At 50.1% G+C, this 20,665-nt stretch overlaps 2 protein-coding genes across 5 annotated transcripts; both read right to left on the bottom strand.

The window, feature by feature from the left end:
* Window positions 1–742: 742 nt before the first annotated feature.
* On the bottom strand, window positions 743–4,431 carry LOC136015702 (sterile alpha motif domain-containing protein 12-like). 2 transcript variants are annotated; one of them, XM_065682010.1, is made up of 4 exons: window positions 3,550–4,431; window positions 2,676–2,774; window positions 1,838–2,099; window positions 743–1,753 (listed from the first exon to the last, which is right to left on the bottom strand). In XM_065682010.1, the coding sequence occupies exons 2-4, from the start codon at window positions 2,733–2,735 to the stop codon at window positions 1,749–1,751; spliced, it is 327 nt and encodes a 108-aa protein (XP_065538082.1). In that variant the 5' UTR covers window positions 2,736–2,774; window positions 3,550–4,431; the 3' UTR covers window positions 743–1,748. The 2 variants fall into 2 exon arrangements, with proteins under 2 accessions (XP_065538082.1, XP_065538081.1); XM_065682009.1 differs by having other exon boundaries at window positions 3,505–4,431.
* An 88-nt stretch (window positions 4,432–4,519) lies between these two features.
* Window positions 4,520–20,641, bottom strand: HADHB (hydroxyacyl-CoA dehydrogenase trifunctional multienzyme complex subunit beta). 3 transcript variants are annotated; one of them, XM_065682004.1, is made up of 16 exons: window positions 20,529–20,641; window positions 18,899–18,981; window positions 18,492–18,533; window positions 16,588–16,684; window positions 15,929–15,973; window positions 14,383–14,482; window positions 13,090–13,177; window positions 12,342–12,529; window positions 11,181–11,361; window positions 10,304–10,425; window positions 7,907–7,986; window positions 7,772–7,819; window positions 7,290–7,377; window positions 6,370–6,444; window positions 5,737–5,901; window positions 4,520–5,104 (listed from the first exon to the last, which is right to left on the bottom strand). In XM_065682004.1, exons 2-16 carry the CDS (start codon window positions 18,963–18,965, stop codon window positions 5,069–5,071), a joined length of 1,422 nt encoding a protein of 473 aa, XP_065538076.1. In that variant the 5' UTR covers window positions 18,966–18,981; window positions 20,529–20,641; the 3' UTR covers window positions 4,520–5,068. The 3 variants fall into 3 exon arrangements, with proteins under 3 accessions (XP_065538076.1, XP_065538077.1, XP_065538078.1); XM_065682005.1 differs by lacking the exon at window positions 20,529–20,641 and adding an exon at window positions 20,397–20,474; XM_065682006.1 differs by lacking the exon at window positions 20,529–20,641 and adding an exon at window positions 20,382–20,392.
* Window positions 20,642–20,665: the final 24 nt, after the last annotated feature.

Consider the following 20,665-nt stretch of genomic DNA (forward strand, 5'->3'; position numbering starts at 1 on the left):
AAAAGAAATTTGGAGAGGGGCTTTTGACAAGGGCCTGTAGGGGCAGGACAAGGGGGAATGGCTTTAACCTGACAGAGGGGAGACTGAGATGAGCTCTTAGGCAGAAGCTGTTCCCTGTGAGGGTGGTGAAGCCCTGGCACAGGTTGCCCAGAGAAGCTGTGGCTGCCCCATCCCTGGCAGTGTTCAAGGCCAGGTTGGACGGGGCTTGGAGGAACCTGGTCTAGTGGAAGGTGTCCCTGCCCGTGGCAGGGGTTGAAACTGGATGAGCTTTTAGATGAGTGTCCAACCCAAATCATTCCAAGATCCCAACTAGCCAGCATCCCCTCCACTCCATCTGTTTTGTGCTGGTTTTGCACCGCAGCTGTTCGGGGCACCCAATGAGCTCCCGCGGGTGAGGTCTCTGCAGCAGAAGGGAGTTCCTCTGCCTCTGCAGGACCCCTCCTGTGGGCTGCCCAAGGCGAGCGGTCTCTTGCTCCAGGCTTGGCTGAGCATGGGTCAGACCCTGGTGGCAGCCTGTGCTTTTCTGTATCCCTCCAGCTGCCCGGTGGGATATGCTCCAGCCCCACTGGCACTGGTCCAGGAGCACTGGAAGCCCCATGTGGCTGGTTCCTGCAGGAAGACCTGCCAAAGCAGCACCTCTTGGCATCCTCCATCTTCAAGAGAGGTTTGGAGGATAAAGTCTTCACCTAGGAAGAGAGAAGTGAGGCTTTTTGTGTGAAAACACATGAGCCTGGGGAGCCAATTCAGTTTTGTGGGCTGCCTGAGCCCTTTACAGGAAGGGATTTTACTTCTGGGAAACCGAATGCCCATTTCACAAGCCAAGGTGAAAAACAAAGTAAACTCTGAACCTGCCCAGAGTCTGCACTAAGATAAGCAGAGAGCAAACTGTGCCCTGTCCCTCGGCTCAACAGGGCTGCTCGCTCAGCTCCCACCATGTTTTCCAGCACAGGAAGCAGGCATAGATAGTGCCAGTGCCAGGATCCAGGGTGCCAGACCACAGGGGTCCACAGGATGCAGCCAGACCCTTGGACCACATGAGACTTGGGAGACCACATCAGGGTAGTGTGGGAGGAAGGAGTGCTTGCTCCCCTTTTCTTCCCTGGAGAATCGGGTCCTGGGGATGGACCCTGCCCTGCAGCTCATGGCCGGCCCTTCACACCAGTGCAGAAGTTTAGAGCCAGGAAAATACCAGGGGAGAGGAGGCTGCAGACTCCCTGTCCTGGGCTGTGGCAGAGGGGGGTTGGGCTTTCAGCCCTTTTGTAGCTCCTCAGAGTGGGGACCCCTCTGTACTTACCAGGACAGTGTTTATTGGGACCAGCTCTGTGCTGGGCTCTGCTGTTCTGCTCCTGCCAGCCCCGGGGCACCGAGGAGACAGGTTTCCCTTACACAGCAACCTGGGAACTTGTCCCCCTGTGCTCTATGCCACAGACAGACTGACTGGAGGGTCACCCCTGGGGCCGGGCTGCCTCATGGTTGCAGCAGGATCCAGGGGGGGCTGGTAGGGTGCCCCCAGTGTGCCAGAGCCGATAGGACCCCATGGGAGCCGGCAGTCACCCTTGAACTTGTCCACCTGGGGCCCGGTGGCCACCTCTTCCAGCCAGCTTTGGGCTTCTCCAGGGGGGACACAGTCACCTCAAGGCTCCCTCCAGCACCGCTCCTGCATCAAGTGCTCAGTCCCAGCTGCTGCTTTGTCCTCCCATGGCATCACCTCTCCTGCAGTCTCCAGGACATCCGCAGTGACATCGTCTTCACTCTGAGGAGAGGTGACAATGACCACCATCCACCCAGGGAACCAGTGAGCCCCGCCCCAGCCCACATCTGGCGTGGGGATGCTCACCGCCAACGATGCTCAGCAGCTCCTCGAGCTCCTGCTGCAGCCGCAGTTGCAGCAGCTCCCGCAGCAGCTCCCGGCGCCGGCTCCTCGGGGTTACCCCCATGCGCCGCAGGGTCCCCTCTGTCAGCCGCAGCAGGACCCGTCCCGAGACGTCATGTTCATGTGCCAGCTCCACCAGCTCCCTGGCCCCGCTGCATGCAGCCAACCAGGCGCCAGCCTCCGCCACCGTCCACTGCGCCACCGGGCGCTGCTTCTCCTCCAACTCCTGCAGCGGGAGGACAGGGTGAGCTGGGATGTTCCCTTGTCCTCTGGCCTCTCCCCCATGGGAACTACATGGTCAAGCTGCCTCCTCCGTATAATCACAGAATGGTTTGGGTTGGAAAGGACCTTAAAGCTCACCCAGTTCCAACCCCCTGCCACAAGCAGGGACACCTTCCACTAGACCAGGTTGCTCCAAGCCCCGTCCAACCTGGCCTTGAACACTGCCAGGGATGGGGCAGCCACAGTTTCCCTGGGCACCCTGTGCCAGGGCCTCACCACCCTCATAGGGAAGAACTTCTGTGTAAGAGTTCATCTCAGTCTCCCCTCTGTCAGTTTGTCATTCCCCTTTGTCCTGTCCCTATGGGCCCTTATCAAAAGCTTCTCCACATGTGTCCATACCACAGTCCCCTCTATCCAGTCTGAACGTGACCCTCAGTCCCATCCCCACACTGATGCTGATGGCTGCACCCGCATCCCCATCCTCCACCCATGGGGATCCCCCATCCTCCACTGTGGGGGTACCCCAGCCACAGGTATCTTTGGGGTGTCTCCTGCCCCCCAAGCCCCTGCCCATGCTCACCTCAGCCATCGGGCATCCCTCCAGTGATGCCTCAGCCGCATCCTGCACCCCAGTGTCCATGCAGGGTAGCGGGCAGGGCACAGAGGCAGCTCAGGCTCCCTGCAAACAGGGCTTCATTAGACAGGATGCCTGTGATTTGCCTCCCAAATCCTACCAGCCAAATACCCCCCACCCCCAGTGCCCCACCATGGCAAAGCACCCTGTCCCATGGTCCCTGCCCACCACTGCAGGTGGTGCAGCATTCACCAGGGGCATGCAGGTGAGGGTGACCATCCTCTTCCATGCCAACTGCTCCATGCCCCCCAGCAGAATGGGGCTGCTCACCAGGGTGCCAGCGAGGGACCGTGGCAAATCCCCACAGCCCATCCCAACACATGGGCATGCAGAGCCCGGCACACCCAGGAGGTGAGATCAGCCCTGGCTTGCCCGTTTCACTCACACTGTGAGCCCAAGAGGGACACACCAGCACGGCACAGCTTCCCCAGGCCAGCCAGGGCCCCTTCCCCTTCCTCACCCCTTCCTCCTCACCACCTTCCACCTCACACCTCCACACCAGGTCAGTGCCAAAGACACGGAGAGCAAAAGAAACCTTTGCCCTGGCCCTGCTTCAGCAGGCACAACCCTATGCATGCCCCAGCAGCCCAGCTCTGCCTGGCATGCAGCACTCCTGGGCTGCGAGGGGCTCCCCAACACAGGGAACAGAGGGTCAAACCGCCCCCCCCGGTTGGAGAATAGCAGAGCTGGGCTCCATCTGTACCAAGGGCCAGAAAAGGAGCTCTTTAAAGGTGTTCTCCATGTCCCCTCTCCCAGCTCTCTGCAGCCAACCCACCCCGTTCGCCCCAGCACCTTCTCTGCACAGACGGGATGGACGCACCAGGGCGGCTTCACCTACGATGAGGATGGTGGTGGCAGTGAGGGTCCTGGTGCATGGTAAGGAGGCAGGAGAGACACTGGGAGAGCAGGCGGAATAGCAGGATGAACCTCCAGGATGAGTCACAGCCTGAAGGCCAGCAGCCCTGCCCCGCTGAGCATGCAGGAACCCAGCCACCGCCTGCGACAGGCCACAGCACAGCCCCAGAGGTGGATTAAATCCTCCAAAAGAACTATGGAAATGAGCCACAATGGAACAGGCAACATCCAAACAGGGCCACAGCGCTGCTTGGGCTGCCCCAGGACACAGCAACACGCATTCACCTGAGCCGTGGAAACATTTCACACCGTATCAGCTCACCTGCCAGCCAGAGCAGCACACAAGCCTTGGCTCCCTGAAGCAACCCCATCCACAACTCTTCCCGAGAACAGCCACAGCAGACCCCCAGACTGGTGGTAGGGCAATCACCCATCATGCACCCACTGCTGCAGGTAGGCTGGTGTCCACATCAAAGCAAGCAGCTACATGGGCTTGTTATCTTGAAAGACACACACAGAAGGGAACAGGCCCCTTCACACTTCAACCAGGCAGTGTCCGATTGCCTCCTTTACCCACCACCCACGCAGCTCCCACTTGCTCCCACAGCCACCTCCCCGTACAGGGTTCCCACTGCAGCACGAGATTTCCAACCAGGAAGAATCCAGAACCACCCCTGTCACACCTGTCCCTTATCTCACGTGTGCCTCTCCCACTGCTGAATCTCAACCATGTCAGATGCTGGCAGGGTGAGATCAAGGTGCCATGAGAAGCAAGTCACCAAAACACCCTCAAAAGCATCTCTTCTTATGATTCACTGGGTCAGAGTTCAGAGCCGCCATCTGCCATTTCGGAAAGGGGTCACCTCAGAGCACATCCCCCACAGAAACCATCCCCAACCCGTGTCAGGTGAGGGAAGGAAGTTAAAAAGCCAGACTATTTTATTTCCTGATTTATTGTGGTTAACATCAGCGACACTCATTTGTTCAGAAGTGATTTGCTAATTCTAGTGCTGTCCGGACATCGTGCAGCAAACCTCCTCCTTCAAAACCAGGTCAGCCTGAACCCATTCCTGAAAACAGTTGTTACTCCCCACATTAATTCCACCTCAGCCCACCGACCTCCAGTACCTTCCATTCCCCTTATTCCCAAATTTAATTCTCCATACACGGCTTTGGAATCGTCCCTCTTCTCCATGGGGGGGAGAAATCCTGCTTACTGAAGAGTTGCATTAGGAATCACAGAGGTTACAATGAGCCACAAGAGGCTAAATGCTACCTTAACTTTTACTCTCCTGGAAGTGGAATATTTCTTAAGAGTGCATTCATTAGTTGAAAATTACCAGCTGAGTAGCTAGAAGGGATTTATTTATAAAGGCCACCAAAAACCCTTTCTGAGAAGGATTGTAGGATGTTTTATTAGTGCATTGAAATGGCATTGCCAGGCACAGGATGGATGAATACCCACTCAGCAGCCCCTCGTCCCACTACTGAGGGTAAAGCTCCACTAACATTGCGTGACCCTGGAAGGAGAGAGAAAGAGAGGGAATGGTCACAGAAAAGACTAACCATCACAGACATGCTTGCGATGGGAGATGCCATCTCCCAAACACCTTAACATAAAAGGGGAGATGAAAATCCAGCACTGGCTCACTGAGAGGATTCTGCCAACAGCAGTTTGATGGCTTTGGGACAGCAGAGCTGCTCCAGGCTGGGCAAGGAACTGGAGTACCCCCCCAGCCAGCGCATCAGGCTGTCCCAAGGGCCAGGCTAGGAACGCCAGCACCCTCGGGATACAGAGCACCATCTACGCCAAGTCCCTGTGGAAGTGCCACTGGTCACTGCAGCCTGCACCAGGCTCCCATCCAAAGGCCCAGAAGCTGTAGGTAGAGTCTCACCCCCATTTTTCTAGTTAAGTTCGTTTTTCCCAAGGTGAGAAGAATGACATTCACAAACCCCAACTGATGATTCTGAGCTGGGCTGGAGATTCTCTAAAGAGGAATGAGGCAGAGGGAGCCCACTGAACAGAGCCAGAGGGTGTCAGGGACACCCAGTGCCACCTGGTGTACCGAGACAGGATTTCACAGCACCACCAGGATCAGAAATGCGGCTAGCTCTCCAGAGGGAACAGTGCCTGACCCCAAAGCATCATTACCTGCCCTCCTGCTGCACAGGCAGCAACCAGACCATACTGTCCTCCCTCCTTCTTCAACCTGTGGGCAGCAGTAATGACCAGCCGGCAGCCAGTGGCAGCAAAAGGATGGCCCAGTGAGAGGGAACCGCCCCAGGTATTGAACTTCTCCAGAGGAGGGGCTCCAACCTGCAAGGACACAGAGGGACACACACCATCACCTGCCTGCATGGAGGCTGCTTGATCTGCTCCTGACACCACCAAACCTCTGACAGCCCAGGCTGCCCTACAAAGCGTACGCTGCCACGTACAAGTGCCTGAAGACAGGACAAAGCTGTGCTAAAGGCTTTGCCACCTCACCTGCAGCCCAGCAGGGATACTCCAGACTCTCAGAAAGCATGCAGGAGGACTGGCCCCCTCCCACTGTCTTTAATTTCCATCTCCAATAATTTCTATTATGACTTTAGACCTCCACCTCCTGCTGACAATGGGAATGCCATCACTCCCAGAGAAACTGCTCACATCGGGATTTGCTAACCCAGAGGGGACACAACAAAAGCTGTGCTTTGCAGCACCACACACCCTGCCGCAACAAGGGACTCAATAAATCCTCAAGTTAAACTAAACTGAAGATCAAGTGTCCCGATTGTGTCTTACCTTCGACTTCCTGCCCATGTAGTTTTGTGCAAACCAGTCTGAATCCATAGCCTTCAGGTTAGCCAGGATCTGCCCCTGAAAGAGAGGGAGCGCGATAGTAACAAGAATGGGCAGGATCTGAAGAAAACCTACAGACAGCACTACCAGGCGGGAGATATCCCAGGACTTGCTACAACCACTAAACTAACACAGCCAGATACAGGCTCAGCCTGTTAATGTCAGCTCAACCTTCGCTAGAGAAAGATGCCATCCAGTAAATTAGCCACCTCACCATGGTAACAGATTCCCAATCCAATTAGCAGGTGATGTGGTTTCTTTCATCCAAGGGTCCTGGTGAAGCACAACTCTTTTTGTTTATAAATTATTCTAGAAGAATCTGTATTCCTTTGGTGACTTCAAACAACAAAAGCCACTCTTAGCATGGATTGTGTCCACATAAAATGTTATATATTTAAAATATATATAGTACTTCTCTTCAGACATGAATGTAGAATTACACCTGTGTACGTTTAGTGAAGGTCTTATCAAGAGCTTTCACCAATATGAAAGCAGACGCCTACAGAACAGCTTTTTATAGCTGGAGGTATCCTTAGTGCTCCAGCTGTACCAGCTGTACTGTCATGGTTTAAAAGCCCAGTTGGTAACTCAGAACCATGCAGCCACTCACTCACCCCTCCCCTCCTTCCTCCCCCCACTCCCGGAGGGACAGGGAGGAGAATCGGAAGAACATAACTCCCACAGGTTGCGACAAGAACAGTGCAGTAACTAAGGTATAACACAAACCACTGCCGCTGCCACCCATAATAATGATAAGGGAAATAACAAGGGATGAGAATGCAACAGCTCAGCACCCGCTGACCGATACCCAGCCCGACCTGAGCAGTGATCGGATGGGTAGTGCTCTAGTGCTTGGTACTTACAGCAAAAGCTTCATGGAATTCAAACACATCGATATCAGCCATGGTCAGACCCGCCTTCTCCAGCACTTTGGGAGTAGCGTAGGTTGGACTGAAGAAGAGTTAAGAAACGGAAGTCTTACATGAATTTATTTCATCACATCATCACCCCCTTTTTCCACAGCAACCCACGTTACATTCCCTAGGTCCATGGTACAACTCTCTGCTTGTCTAACCGAAACACAACCCCAAGTAACCACTGCTAGTAACACCACACTGAGATGCCTCCCAGCACACCAGGGTGGGGATGTCTGCCACAGCTGCTCTCCCACGTTCGCTGCCTCCCCCTCTCAAGTCACACCTAGCACACCAGCTCTGGCTCCTCTGCGAGAGAGCCTGAAGATGAACATCTCATGAGACACTTCACAAAAGAAAAGACATGTAATGACAAGTCAAGGCTGCTGGGCTAGTACAGACTGTTAGGGCTTTTGAGCATTGGCACCTACCCCAGTAGCAGCTGGTCCTTTGGATCTTGGGACACATACACGAAGTCCCTACACAGGAGAAATGCTATTAGTAACAGAAAGGACAGAGAAGTGAGAGCGGACGCCAGAGGCCATGCAGAGCAGGCCTTTTTTTACCTTAGGTAGGCCTTCGGTTTGTAGCCCAGCGCCAGAGCCTTCTCCTCAGACATAAGCAGAACTGCCGAAGCACCATCCGTCTGAAAGAGGCAGACAAGAGTGAGGTCTCTGCCTGAAGAACAAGCACACTCTGTGCCCAAAGGGAGCCTGACAGCCCTCCCGCAGAGCAGCTGGCAGGACAGGACCTGATGTTACCAGGGCTTCCAGGACATCCCCCTATGTCTGCATGACTGATCTGATAGATGGGTGTGTGGATGGAACACGACATTAGCACACACATTGCTGAAGCACTTCTTTACAGTCAAAACCCACACAGAGGTGCCTAGAAGCCCTTTCCAGTCTTATGGACAAGCTGGTTACCCCACACACCTGTCCACCTGGCTCCATCCCAAACCCAGTTTGCTGATGCTACCAAGCTGTGTGGTTCGGTTGACACACTGGAGGGAAGGGATGCCATCCAGAGGGACCTTGACACGCTTGTGAGGTGGGCTGATGCCAACCTCATGAAGTTCAACCATGACAAGTGCAGGGTCCTATACCTCGGTTGGAGCAATCCCAGGCACAGCTACAGGTTGGGCAGAGAAGAGATTCAGAGCGGCCCTGCAGAGAAGGACTTGGGGGTGCTGGTCGATGAGAAAATGAACATGAGCCGGCTTCAGTGTGCGCTCGCAGCCCAGAAAGCCAACCGTATCCTGGGCTGCATCAAAAGGAGCATGACCAGCAGGTCGAAGGAGGTGATCCTGCCCCTCTACTCTGCTCTCGTGAGACCTCACCTGGAGCACTGTGTGCAGTTCTGGTGTCCTCAACATAAAAAAGGACATGAAACTGTTGGAACAAATCCAGAGGAGGGCCATGAGGATAATCAGGGACTGGAGCACCTCCTGTGTGAAGATGGGCTGAGGAAGTTGGGGCTGTTCAGCCTGGAGAAGAGAAGGCTGCGTGGGGACCTCATAGCAGCCTTCCAGTATCTGAAGGGGGCCTATAGGGATGCTGGGGAGGGACTCTTCATCAGGGACTGTAGTGACAGGACAAGGGGTAACGGGTTAAAACTTAAACAGAGGAAGTTTAGACTGGATATAAGGAAGAAATTCTTTACTGTAAGGGTGGTGAGGCACTGGAATGGGTTGCCCAAGGAGGTTGTGAATGCTCCATCCCTAGCAGTGTTCAAGGCCAGGTTGGATGAAGCCTTGGGTGGTATGGTTTAGTGCGAGATGTCCCTGCCCATGGCAGGGGGGTTGGAACTAGATGATCTTAAGGTCTTTTCCAACCCTAACTATTCTATGATTCTATGAATTCTGGGATGACACAAGCCACAGGCTCACCACATTGCAAAAATGAACATCACAGCTTTGGCACACAGTGGCCAAATTAATTTCTGGGATAACAACCTCAGCTGCCTACAGACTGGCAGCAAGAGGACACCAACAGCATTTCAGCTGCTCCTACACCAAGGCTGCAGCCTTATCTGTAAATAGCATTGCTGCTGAAAGGGCCCCAGCAGTAGTTACTGTCTTCTTTTTAAGTGTTGATCAGAAACTGTGAAGCAGCCTTTTAAACACATAGAAATCTGACAGGGCTGCATGCAGGAACAACATAGTCACCACAAGACCTCAGCTGGAGACTTTCAGTGGCAACCACCTCCTGCCGAATCTCAGGAACTGGGGCTCAGAAACACCTCACCTGTCTGTCATAACTACCTTAGACTTCAGCATCTAAAAAACCCTTCCTTTAAAAATGCTAAGGAGAGAAAAAAAGCATATGTGGAAGAGTTCATCATAATGGAGAAGGATCTGGGGAGACGTTAGAGCAGCTTCCAGTGCCTAAACTGGCTGACAAGAAACATGGAGGGGGACTTTTTATAAGGACCTGTAAGGATAGGACAAGGGGAATGGCTTTAACATGACAGAGGGAAGACTGAGATGAGCTCTTAGGCAGAAGTTCGTCCCTGTGAGGGTGCTGAGGCCCTGGCACAGAGTGGCCAAAGAAGCTGTGGCTGCCCCATCCCTGGCAGGGTTCAAGGCCAGGTTGGATGGTGCTTGGAGCAACCTGGTCTAGTGGAAGGTGTCCCTGCCTATGGAAAGGGGTTGGAACTGGATGAGTCTCTTCTGATTCAAATCACTCTATGATTAAGACTATATATATACAGTCTTGTGAAAACTGATTCATCAAAAATGTATAATGAATCCTCATGAGGCAGCTACAGAAAACAAACAGGTTAAGACAGACCAAAGCTTCTGGGGTTTAGTTACTCATTTAAAAACCAAAAAAATCCAAGTTCACCAAAGGAAAAAACTCTTTCCCACAGATTGCAGCAACTTGATCTACATGCCTGTGTGAGGCAGAGGGTAACCTGGAGACTTTTCCCCACAGGCTCACAGTGATGGGAACAGGCATTACCAGGAAGGAGGAGTTGGCAGGTGTGACGGTTCCATAGGGCTTGACAAAAGCCGGCTTCAGCTTGCCCATCTGCTCCAATGACGAAGGACGGATCCCGTTATCTTTGGTAACTGTTTCTTTGCCTGTTGATGAAAAATAAAAACCATTATTTTAACTATGAAAGTCAGCAACATACATGGTTGTACGTTGTACGTACATGGTGCAAAAGTGCCCCAAATGAGCAGGTATCATAGAATCACAGGAAGGTTTGGGTTGGAAGAGACCCTAAAGCTCATCCAGTTCCAATCCCCTACAATGGGCAGTGACACCTTCCACTAGACCAGGTTGCTCCAAGCCCTGTCCAACCTGGCCTTGAACACTGCCAGGGATGGGCCAGCCACAGCTTCTCTGGGCAACCTGGGCCAGGGCCTCACCACCCTCACAGTGAGGATCTCCTTCCTAATATGATGAAGTTGAACCAACTGGGTAGGAAGCTGGTTTCAGCTCTCCCTACCCAGTCCCTGATTCAGCAGACCGAGATTTTACAGGGTTTTCTATTTGTTGTTAATAGCTTGGCATATAAAGATGGGTTCTCTTGCCTGACTGGAAGAGCAGAGGGATTGTTGGTCCCACTATCCCGATTCTCCATGATTAGTATGGATATGAGGCGGGAGCAACAAAATTTAGATGTGTAAGGATATGTTTATACGTTTAGATATGTGTGTTTAGAAACATACTCCTATGTCAGTAGCTTTCCTGGGAGAAACAGCAGAGAGTTAAAATCCATATTGGATACACAGAACATGATGAATCTGGTCCCAGTACTTCCCCTCCTTTTCTAAATAAAGTATTTCCTCATTGGACTAATGCATGCTAGGAATGAAATGTGCAGTTTTACCTGGCACTTTGAAGGGTACCACATCCACTAGCATCCCTCCATCCTGGGCTTTCTTAGCTAGTGTGTGTGAACGGAGGGCATATTCATCCTGCTCCAAACGGGATATGGCAAAGGCAGCAGCCAAACGATCAGCAGAGTGCCCCATGGTCTCGCTGGTGGAGAACTCTGCCACAGCTGGAAGCTACAGAACAGAAAAACTAAGTTAGCAATCATAAACACCCATCCCTGGTCAGTTACATGGAGTTCAAATGTTGGTTAATCATAGAATCCTAGAATACCAGGTGGGAAAGGACCAGACTTCTTGGGCTAAGGTGAAACACCACATCCTGAGACCTCCTTGAGCAAAACCAGGTGATTTCAGCTTCTTCCAGCAGCACACAAGAAATCCCTGCATGCATTTAAGCCTGCAATTTTTATATCAACTCGGACTTTGTATCTCTGCTGTGTGTACACTCTGCTTCCTGCACTCCTGCTAAAGGCAGCCCAGACACAAGTAGTTTTATTGTGGTGAGGAGGGAAGTGCTTTCCCTTCCCATCTTCACCATGTTGTAATTCACCTCTCTCATGACCTCTGAGACAGAAAAGAGTGGCTCCCTCTGTAGCAGAGTCCTGACATTAATTAACCATCAGACTCCCGTGCCCAAATATGGGAGCTAAACACATGCAGTACCTGGCAGGATTTGGCCAGGAACAGTAGTCATAAAGGCATATTTAAGCTGCATTAATCAAAGGGCTTTATTAATACACTGAGGATATTCCTCTCTGATATTAAGCACGTTACCTCTATTATCTAATGAAGTTGTTCTGAGCCTTTAGGACCCCTGTAGAAGTTTCATTTATGGGGAAAAGCTTTTCCTTCTGTAGTTTCCCAGCACAGTTTGTCTAGGAGTTGCAGAAGGAAGGAGGTATTGAAAGATGGTAGGATTACTGAAGACCATCATGTAAGAAGACAAAGACAGGAATGCTAAGAGATGCATTAATCAACTGCAGGTTTAACCCGAAGTACAGGACAAAGATCCAGTACAGGTGAACCACAGGCAACTGCCTTACCCTTTTTAAATCCTCTCTGTTGGGGCTAAATAAATTACCTAAGCCAACCTGTTTTGCACCTCCTTGAGAAACAGTTTAGCTGAGTATCTTAATGCCCGAAAAAAAGATTACCTCAGGAGCAAAGTAGTCAGGACGAATTTTGGAAATCAGGGAGAGCTTTTGGCCCAAGGTCTTGGCTCGGTTAAGAGTCAGCATTGTCTTCCTCATCTTCCTACTGTGCCGAATGGGAACATCTGACATTAACTCCACACCCCCTGCTACGACAACATCGCACTGTCCAGCTGCAATCATACCCACGCCTGCAGAACAAGACAGAGTGGCCTGTGAGAGCTGCAGGGAGAAGCGACACTGACCCATTAGTGCCTTGGATACTACATTTTATTTCCTTCAGCCTCTGGCTCTGACCGGGTTATACAACTCTGCATCACAGTGACTGACCGGGCTGCACAGACATTTTCTGAATCATACTACTTTTGAAACTTTGCTTCCACTTCTCTCTGTCACACAGAGCAGTTGGGAGAAGAATACCCTCGGAGTTTTGAGACCGGGTCTCAATTTATTTTTCTCTGTTTAGGCTAAGACAAAGATGAAAGGTGAACTTCCAGATCATGATGCCGCCCTTGCCTCCCAAGCTATCACAGTCACTGAGCAGGGACTACTGCTGAATGCAAAGGGTATCAAGCTGCTGGCAGGTCTACAGCAGACATCCGATTCATAGAATATTTTGTTGGGTTTTGAACAAAAAAGCATTCTTCAGATGCTTACTTATACACACTAAGCACTGCAAGTTAGATGCAGGATGTAGAGGAGTTGCTGAGCTCTTCCTCAAACCCACAGTTTGTTCTTCCAGCCAACATACCTGTGGTCATAGCCTGGTTTGAAGAAATACAAGCCATGGTGACTGTATGGGCTGGAGTTTTGTCAGAGAAACCAGCTCCCAAGGCAGCCTACGAGCAACAGAGATTGGCTGTTAAAACCTGCACCTTTTGCTCCGCAGGCCAGAGCTACCTTCTGCCCAGCAACACACCTTTCCAGACTAAGCTGAAAATAATCACATTGAGGTTTCATTCAGCCAGTCCCTGCAGCTGCTCATTCCCTCCCCAGACACTGGGAACAGGAGATGGCAGCTGCCCAGGCTCTCAATTGCATTATGCAGACAGTAGCTGCCCCCCCACTAATAAAGAGACAAACTAATCACAATTTCACACCTCACAATTTGAATTTTCCAACTACTTGACATCATTTTTGCTTCACATTATTTGCTTAAGGCAACACGTGAAAGGATTTTAGATCCCTCAGTACAAGGCACCATGAGTCATTTTGCACAGAACAGAAAACATTTCCTACAGTTCAGAATGCAGCGCCTTGCTTGACCCAGCTGAGAGCACAGCCTCGCACGGCAGAACTGCTCCCAGCAAGACCTGCCTTAGCTGAGACGTGGCCAACTAGTTTAAAGTTCAACAGTTGTTCCCAAGTTAAAATTATACTGCAGCCTCATCTGACTGGCACATGACCAAAGCAAGTATTTGCATATACAAGGCTAAAATGGAACTGGAGAGCTTCACAACGGCCTCTTTCCAGCCCAGGTTACATCATGGTTTTGTCCAGTTGCAGAGAACAAAAGCAGAGGTTTGAAGTTACAGAAAAATCACATGCCACCTCTGTAACATTACTTCAGTGGAGTATAATATGCGCGTATAGTATGTGAATTTTGTTTTCTGACTGCCAAAGAAAAGAGCAGCTAAGCTACTCCCTTTCAGATCACTCAAGAGCCTCATCTGATCAGCCAAGTAAAACAAATAAATACCAAAATACCACAGTAAAGCAATCTATCACAGCACACTCTGGCCCTCCCAAGTACCTCAGGCAAGGCAGCATTTGAGTCCCACTGGTAATTAAGAGCTGAGTGATCAACAGTCCTTAATAAAACCTTCCCTTTCAGGGAAGAATCAAGCATTAAAATACGTTTTAACCTAAGGCAGATTTCAACAAGAGACAGGATCCCACAGTTATTTGACAGACAGAGCTGCACAAGTCTCAAATCACATTTAAATGAAAAATAATACTGGAATTTTCTTTTTTGCAAGCATTTGTCATCTTCATACTAGCAGCAGCAATCAGACTCACAGGGGAAATGCTGCACATAACCCACCTCTCTGGCCACATTACTTGTTTTCACCTCCTGGATAACTGTGCCATAAACAATGTAATCCACAACATCCCTTGGGACGCTGGTCCGGTTCAGTAACCCCCTAAGAAGATTACAACAAACAGTATTTGCACGACGTAAGCAATAAACTTATCGCAGCCCTCAGACATCCCCTTTCCAGCAGCTTAGCCGGAGAACAATGCAACAACGGAGCCACGGCAGAAGGAAATCCTGTGTTTATCTGTACTTAATAAAAATGTAACTGACTACAGACTGTAAGTAATCATGGCAATAATATCACTACAAATTATTACAGAATTTAATGAAAACAACTACACTACACCCTCGCCCCTCCCTAAAATGGTTGTTAGTATTTTCCCCAATTTGGGGTATTCTGACATCAAAATCAAAGGAAGAGGGCTTTAAGAGATGAAAAAAGCAAATTAACTTTGATGTAGGAACACCTAAAACTTCAATAAGGTGCACAGAAAATAAGCAGTGTGAAAAGTATTAGAAAACATATTGTATGATTTGACAGAAGATCTCAACAAACAGGCCAGCTCAGCAAATCCCACTGCCAGCAGCGATTCGAGGCCCCTGGTATTCAAATGTAGTTTCATGCACTACAAAATACCAAAGAAAGATGAAACTAAAGGCACCTAAAACCTAGAATCCTATAATGGTTTGGGTTAGAAGGGACCTTAAAGATCACCTAGTCCAACCCCCCTGCCACGGGCAGGAACACTTTCCACTAAACCAGGTTGCTCCAAGCTCCGTCCAACCTGGCCTTAAACACTGCCAGGGATGGGGCAGCCACAGCTTCTCTGGGCAACCTAGGCCAGGGCCTCACCACCCTCACAGGGAAGAGCTTCTGCCTAAGATGTCACATAAACCCCCCCTCGGTCAGTTTAAAGCCATTCCACTTTTTCCTGCAGCACACTAAAACCCCATCAACATCCAGGGCACAGCCCTCACGTGTGACTAACACAGTGACCGCTAACCAAATCAGCTCTTTCCTTGGGCCTTGAAATCTCCTTCCCCAAGCACCCAGTAAACCCTTCTCTCTTTTTAACAGCACTTTGCCTTGCTCCTCAACCGAACTCACAGCTAATGGCCTACAGCTTTTGTCAAATCACTCCAGAATGGAAGAGACAAGCAAGATGATAGAATCTGCTTGTTATTCTTGCTGCCATTTAGTTTTCTCTAAATGTCAGGGTTTTTTTCAGGTTGCTTTTCCCAAGTACACCTCATCAGACAGTAGCTAGGATCTCTGTATTTAGAAAACTACAGAGTTCAAATTAACTAAAATTTGCCAAGTAGGAGAACAATGTCACCTCTTTGTAACAAGACACTTTAGCACAAGCCTGTTGTAAGCCCTACTGCTTAAGCCACCTATGAAGATCGTGGTGGACCATGAAAAATTAAGTGCCTGGATGTTATTGTTTAGAGATACAGCCAGAGCCTTGGCTTTCAAATCTGTTGAAGCTACTGTACCAACACTGGGACCCCAACGAGTTTTCTGGGCCCTTCTACTATTTGATTTACTTACTGCAGTGCTGCTCTTGCTAGGTCATGTGGCATAAGATCTGCGTACCTGGAAGTTAGAGAAGGACATACTTAGGGGTGTCAGACAACAATCCAGAGGTCTACTTCACTGCAGTAAGCACACACCAGGAGCAAAGAGCCAGTGACATGCCAGAAATGCTCCACTGCACTTATAATTAAACAGTTCATACGCCAGGTGGTGAAGACTCTGTCTTACACCAGGTAATTGCTGTACTAAAAACACTGAAAAGCAGCAGTAACAGAATAAATACTCTGTCCGTTCTAAGAGCCAGGTCTGGTCTTAATTCAGGTCTTAATCTGGTGGCATAACAGTCTAGGAAGAGTCTACAACTGACTCTGCACATGTCCTGCAATTCTTTGAAATGCTATGCTTTATCTGCTATAGGTTCACCAACAGCTTCCTCTAGACATGCAGCACAAATCCTCACTCTTCTCAGAACTCATACACATGGACAATCTTCTTCAGATCATGTTTTTTCATTAGCTTAAGCTAGAATAACAGTAGCAGCCTGACTTACTGCCACCTCAGTACTTTTTTAAGCATCGTAACTACATTAAAATGAACAAGTCAGCCAACTCTTTTCACAGAAAAGAATATACTATTAATCAAGTCAGCATTTATCCTCTTATTTTCATACTTACGTGGTGCCAGACTGCAAAAATGGAATACGGACACCCTCCACCACAACAATATTCTTCACACCATTTTTGGCTAAGGTCTTCTTACTCTTCGGCTGGACTGGTAAGAGAAAAGCAATGTTAACATGAATACCAGCAAGCTTAAATTAAGACCCCATAAAAAGTACTACAAAACTAGGGAAATTAGTCTCTTTTGGTGTATAAGCTATTAGCAGAATAGGTAGGTCACCTGGCTGTAATCTTGTCTCTGGGTAATTATGTGATCTGTGAAAAAAGATTTAACAGCATCCCCCATCAGCAGATGGTACATCCCTCATAAGCAGATTCATCTGCAGCTACACTGAGGCAATGGTACTGGTCTCTAGGCACCTAACTCCCAGTCTCTTCTACCACTGACAAGAATACTGCATGAAGCAATGCCTCTGAAAATGTTGCACAGCTTACAGTACAAATGACGCAGACTAAATGCAAAGTCTGAATAAGATCTCTTGCTTGGGGATCAGCAAGAACTGCAAAGAGCAACCTATCTTCCATAGTAACTGCCTATGTGTGTGCTCTTGCTGCATGGTAAAGGTGAGGTGAGATGATTCAAGGTAAATCAAAACACAGCTCAAGAAGTCAACTAACTTTCACTCTCAGAGGAAAGCAGTAACAAGAGTAGTGTGTACAGTTGCTGTGGGTAACTTGCTACTTCTCCATAAGGTGCCCGAGCACCTCAGGTTCAAGGTAAAGCATGTCACGACACAGTGTTGCTCAACAGGCCAGTGCCAGAACTCTTCTGGAGCGATGATTAACACGGAGTTCAGTGAGAATGTCCTAATGCAATCAGGCCTGCAAATCTTAGTGAGCGTATATGGCAGCATGGGGGCAGTTTCTTTTCCAAGCAGGCAAACGATGGAGACACATAAAAGCAAACTAAGTGCAGCTAAATACTTTGCTTAAGCAAGTGAGGATGGAACTCTGACACTGCTCTTGGCTCTCTGTGTAAAGCCAAGAAGACGATGGGGAGATACTGTCTAGGCCTATTTCCAAAACCCACGCAGCTTAGAGCATGTCACCTGAGCAACTCCCCTCAGTGAACCCCAGAATGCCGGATCACCCCAGCCACTAGCTAAGGGCCACAGCTAAAAACCCCTGTAACTGCATGTGCTGAGCAGCTCTGACAAAACCCGAGCCTCTTACTGGTCTTGCTGGAGTTCGAAGCTAATTCCACAAGCTTCTCCTTGTCAGGGACAATCTCCTGCCCTCTGGGTAAGTGATCTGCTTGTGCCCAGTTTTTACACTCTGAGCTTAGCATCTCAGTTTAAGTTCTAGAAATAGCAAACTGTCAGGTGATGATGGGGCTGAGCTCTGGACTGGGCACAGCTGCTGAGAGTGAGGGGTACGTAGAGGCTGAGAGTATTCTGATGCAAACAACAGTTTACCTGCGATTTTACTTATTTGCAGCTTTTGTGGAGCACGCAGACTACCTACAGCATCATAAAATGGTTTGGGTTGGAAGAGACCTTAAAGCTTGTCCAGTTCCAAGCCCCCTGCCATGGGCATGGACACCTTCCACTAGACCAGGTTGCTCCAAGCCCCGTCCAACGTGGCCTTCAACACTGCCAGGGACGGAACAGCCACAGCTCCTCTGGGCAACCTGTGACAGGGCCTCATCACTCTCACGGGGAAGAACTTCTGCCGAATCTCTAACCTAAATCTCCCTTCTGTCAGTTTAAAGCCATTCCCCCCTCTCCCATTGCTATGTGTCCTTGCCAACGCACCTCCCCAGTTTTCTTGTTGGCCCCTGGTCCTCCCAGAGCCTCAAGGCAGTCTGCACTGCACTTCTGAGATTTAAGTAGAATGAGGCTTTAAAAATTATCTCCTCTAGCACAGACCCACTGAGGTTCCTGGTGTTTTAACTTTACCTGCGGCTTGTAACGGCAAAGAACAGCTGAGTGATCGAACAACTGAAAAACGAGAAACAAAAAAATAGGGTCTGTCAAACCTGAAACGTTGAAAACATTTCTAGTTTCCGTAAGAACTGTTCAAAACATATGATAAGGTCATAGTAAGACAACTGCACCTAAATACCCTTGAGGTATTTTTTAGTTTGCTCACAAAACTAAGACAGTTCATATTACAACATGATGTTCCTCCCATACCTAACGTGGGAACTGACAAATACGGTAACATTGAATTACTTTTAAAAAAGTCATCTCTATGATGACAACAGAACAGAGATTCAGATACAGCATCTGTCCCAAACCCAACACTTAAACCAGAGCTGTATGATCTCCCAAGTCAAGCTTTCAATAAATGCAAAGATACTTACAGCCCCTGGCAGCCCATGCTGAGGAAGCAGGGAGGTTCCTGATGGCGTAGGTTAGCATGCAACTCATTTTGCTATCTAAAGAGCTGGAGAAAGGCTGGTATTAGTCCAATCTGGTCTATTCGGAATAGTTTCAACAATCTGCCTGCTTCAAACAGAGCTAAAAAGTGAAGAAACAGAAGACACACCGAGGGCAGCAGCAGGGAGAACTACTTCCTTTTGTACTTTCTGAGCTCACGAAGAGCCTGGCTTATGACTGTGGCCTGCAAATGTTCCCGTAAATAAACAGTCACCTCCACAGTGACCCAGCACTGTATGAACAGCAGCCGGCGCAGTTTTCAATTCCCCTCCCAGTAACTGTTCCGCCTCTTCCCTACTGGAAAATTGTCCAAGTGCCCAGCTAATTTCATTGCCAGCGTGACTCTCCTGACACACTCTCCTTGGCACATTATGCCACTACCCTTCGTTTTAACCTCAATAACTTCTGTTGTGTATCCCCATGGGAAGCAGAATGAGTTGGTGCCTTTTCCAAAGCTCATTCCAAAATAGAGCCTTCCCTATAAAAAGATCCTTATCTGAAGTTCAACAGCAGAGATTTGGAAAAGAGACTTTCTCACTGCCATTCTTCTCTGGATCAGTTCTCTGCCACAGCACCCTTCCTCCACATGTGCCAGGCTTCCCCCCCACACCAGGCCGAAGATTGTCAGAGAATCAGAGAATGGTTTGGGTTAGAAAGGACCTTAAAGCTCATCCAGTTACAAACCCCTGCCATGGGCAGGGACACCTTCCACTAGACCAGGTTGCTCCAAGCCCCATCCAACCTGGCCTTGAACACTGCCAGGGATGGGGCAGCCACAGCTTCTCTGGGCAACCTGGGCCAGAGCCTCACCACCCTCACAGGGAAGAACTTCTGCCTAAGAGCTCATCTCAGTCTCCCCTCTGTCAGGTTAAAGCCATTCCCCCTTGTCCTATCCTTACAGGTCCTTATAAAAAGTCCCCCTCCATGCTTCTTGTCAGCCCCTTTAGGCACTGGAAGCTGCTCTAAGGTCTCCCCAGAGCTCTCCCTTCTCCAGGGTGAACAAACCCAAATCTCTGCCCAACCAACAGAATTGCTCCTCTCCGGGTTCCCAAACCAGACCCATTCCCGCACAGCCGCTCTCCTCGCAGCGCTCCCACTGACCCCCCCCCCGCCTCACGCTCTGTCCCCCGCGCTCTCAGAAGCCAGCTGCTCCCCAGCACCCCGAAGCGCCCTCCACACACAAACGGACCAGGCCAAGGCTGCCCACCCCACGCACAGCCCGCACCCATAACGCACGCACTCCTCAGCCACGACACCCCACTCACCCACCAGACAACACCCTGAAACTCAGTAACAACCACACAGGCGCACCCGCCCCTCACATACAGCACAGCTACGGCCCCCTCCACCCGGGACGGGGACACAGGACACCACAAGCTACCACACAACACTTGACACCACACACACCCCACAGCCGCTCACCTCCGCCAGCACTACTACCACCGCCTCCGCCCGCCGCGCCGCCACTCACTAAGGACCCCGCGCTCGCCCCACCCTCTGGGCAGCACACCAGCCACCCGCCTGAGGAATTCCACCTATTCCATAGCCCCTTACCTGCGCTCTCCCTCCCCCCGTTTCCTCTCGGTACATAACAGAAACGTCCGCGACCACGCGATGAGCGGAGAAAAGAGAGGAAGGTAGAAGCCGGCGGTGGAAGAGCGTACAGGCAGCTCCTCAGGCAGCCGCTGGCA

This window comes from Lathamus discolor, chromosome 5, assembly GCF_037157495.1.
Source record: "Lathamus discolor isolate bLatDis1 chromosome 5, bLatDis1.hap1, whole genome shotgun sequence".
NCBI lineage: Eukaryota > Metazoa > Chordata > Aves > Psittaciformes > Psittacidae > Lathamus > Lathamus discolor.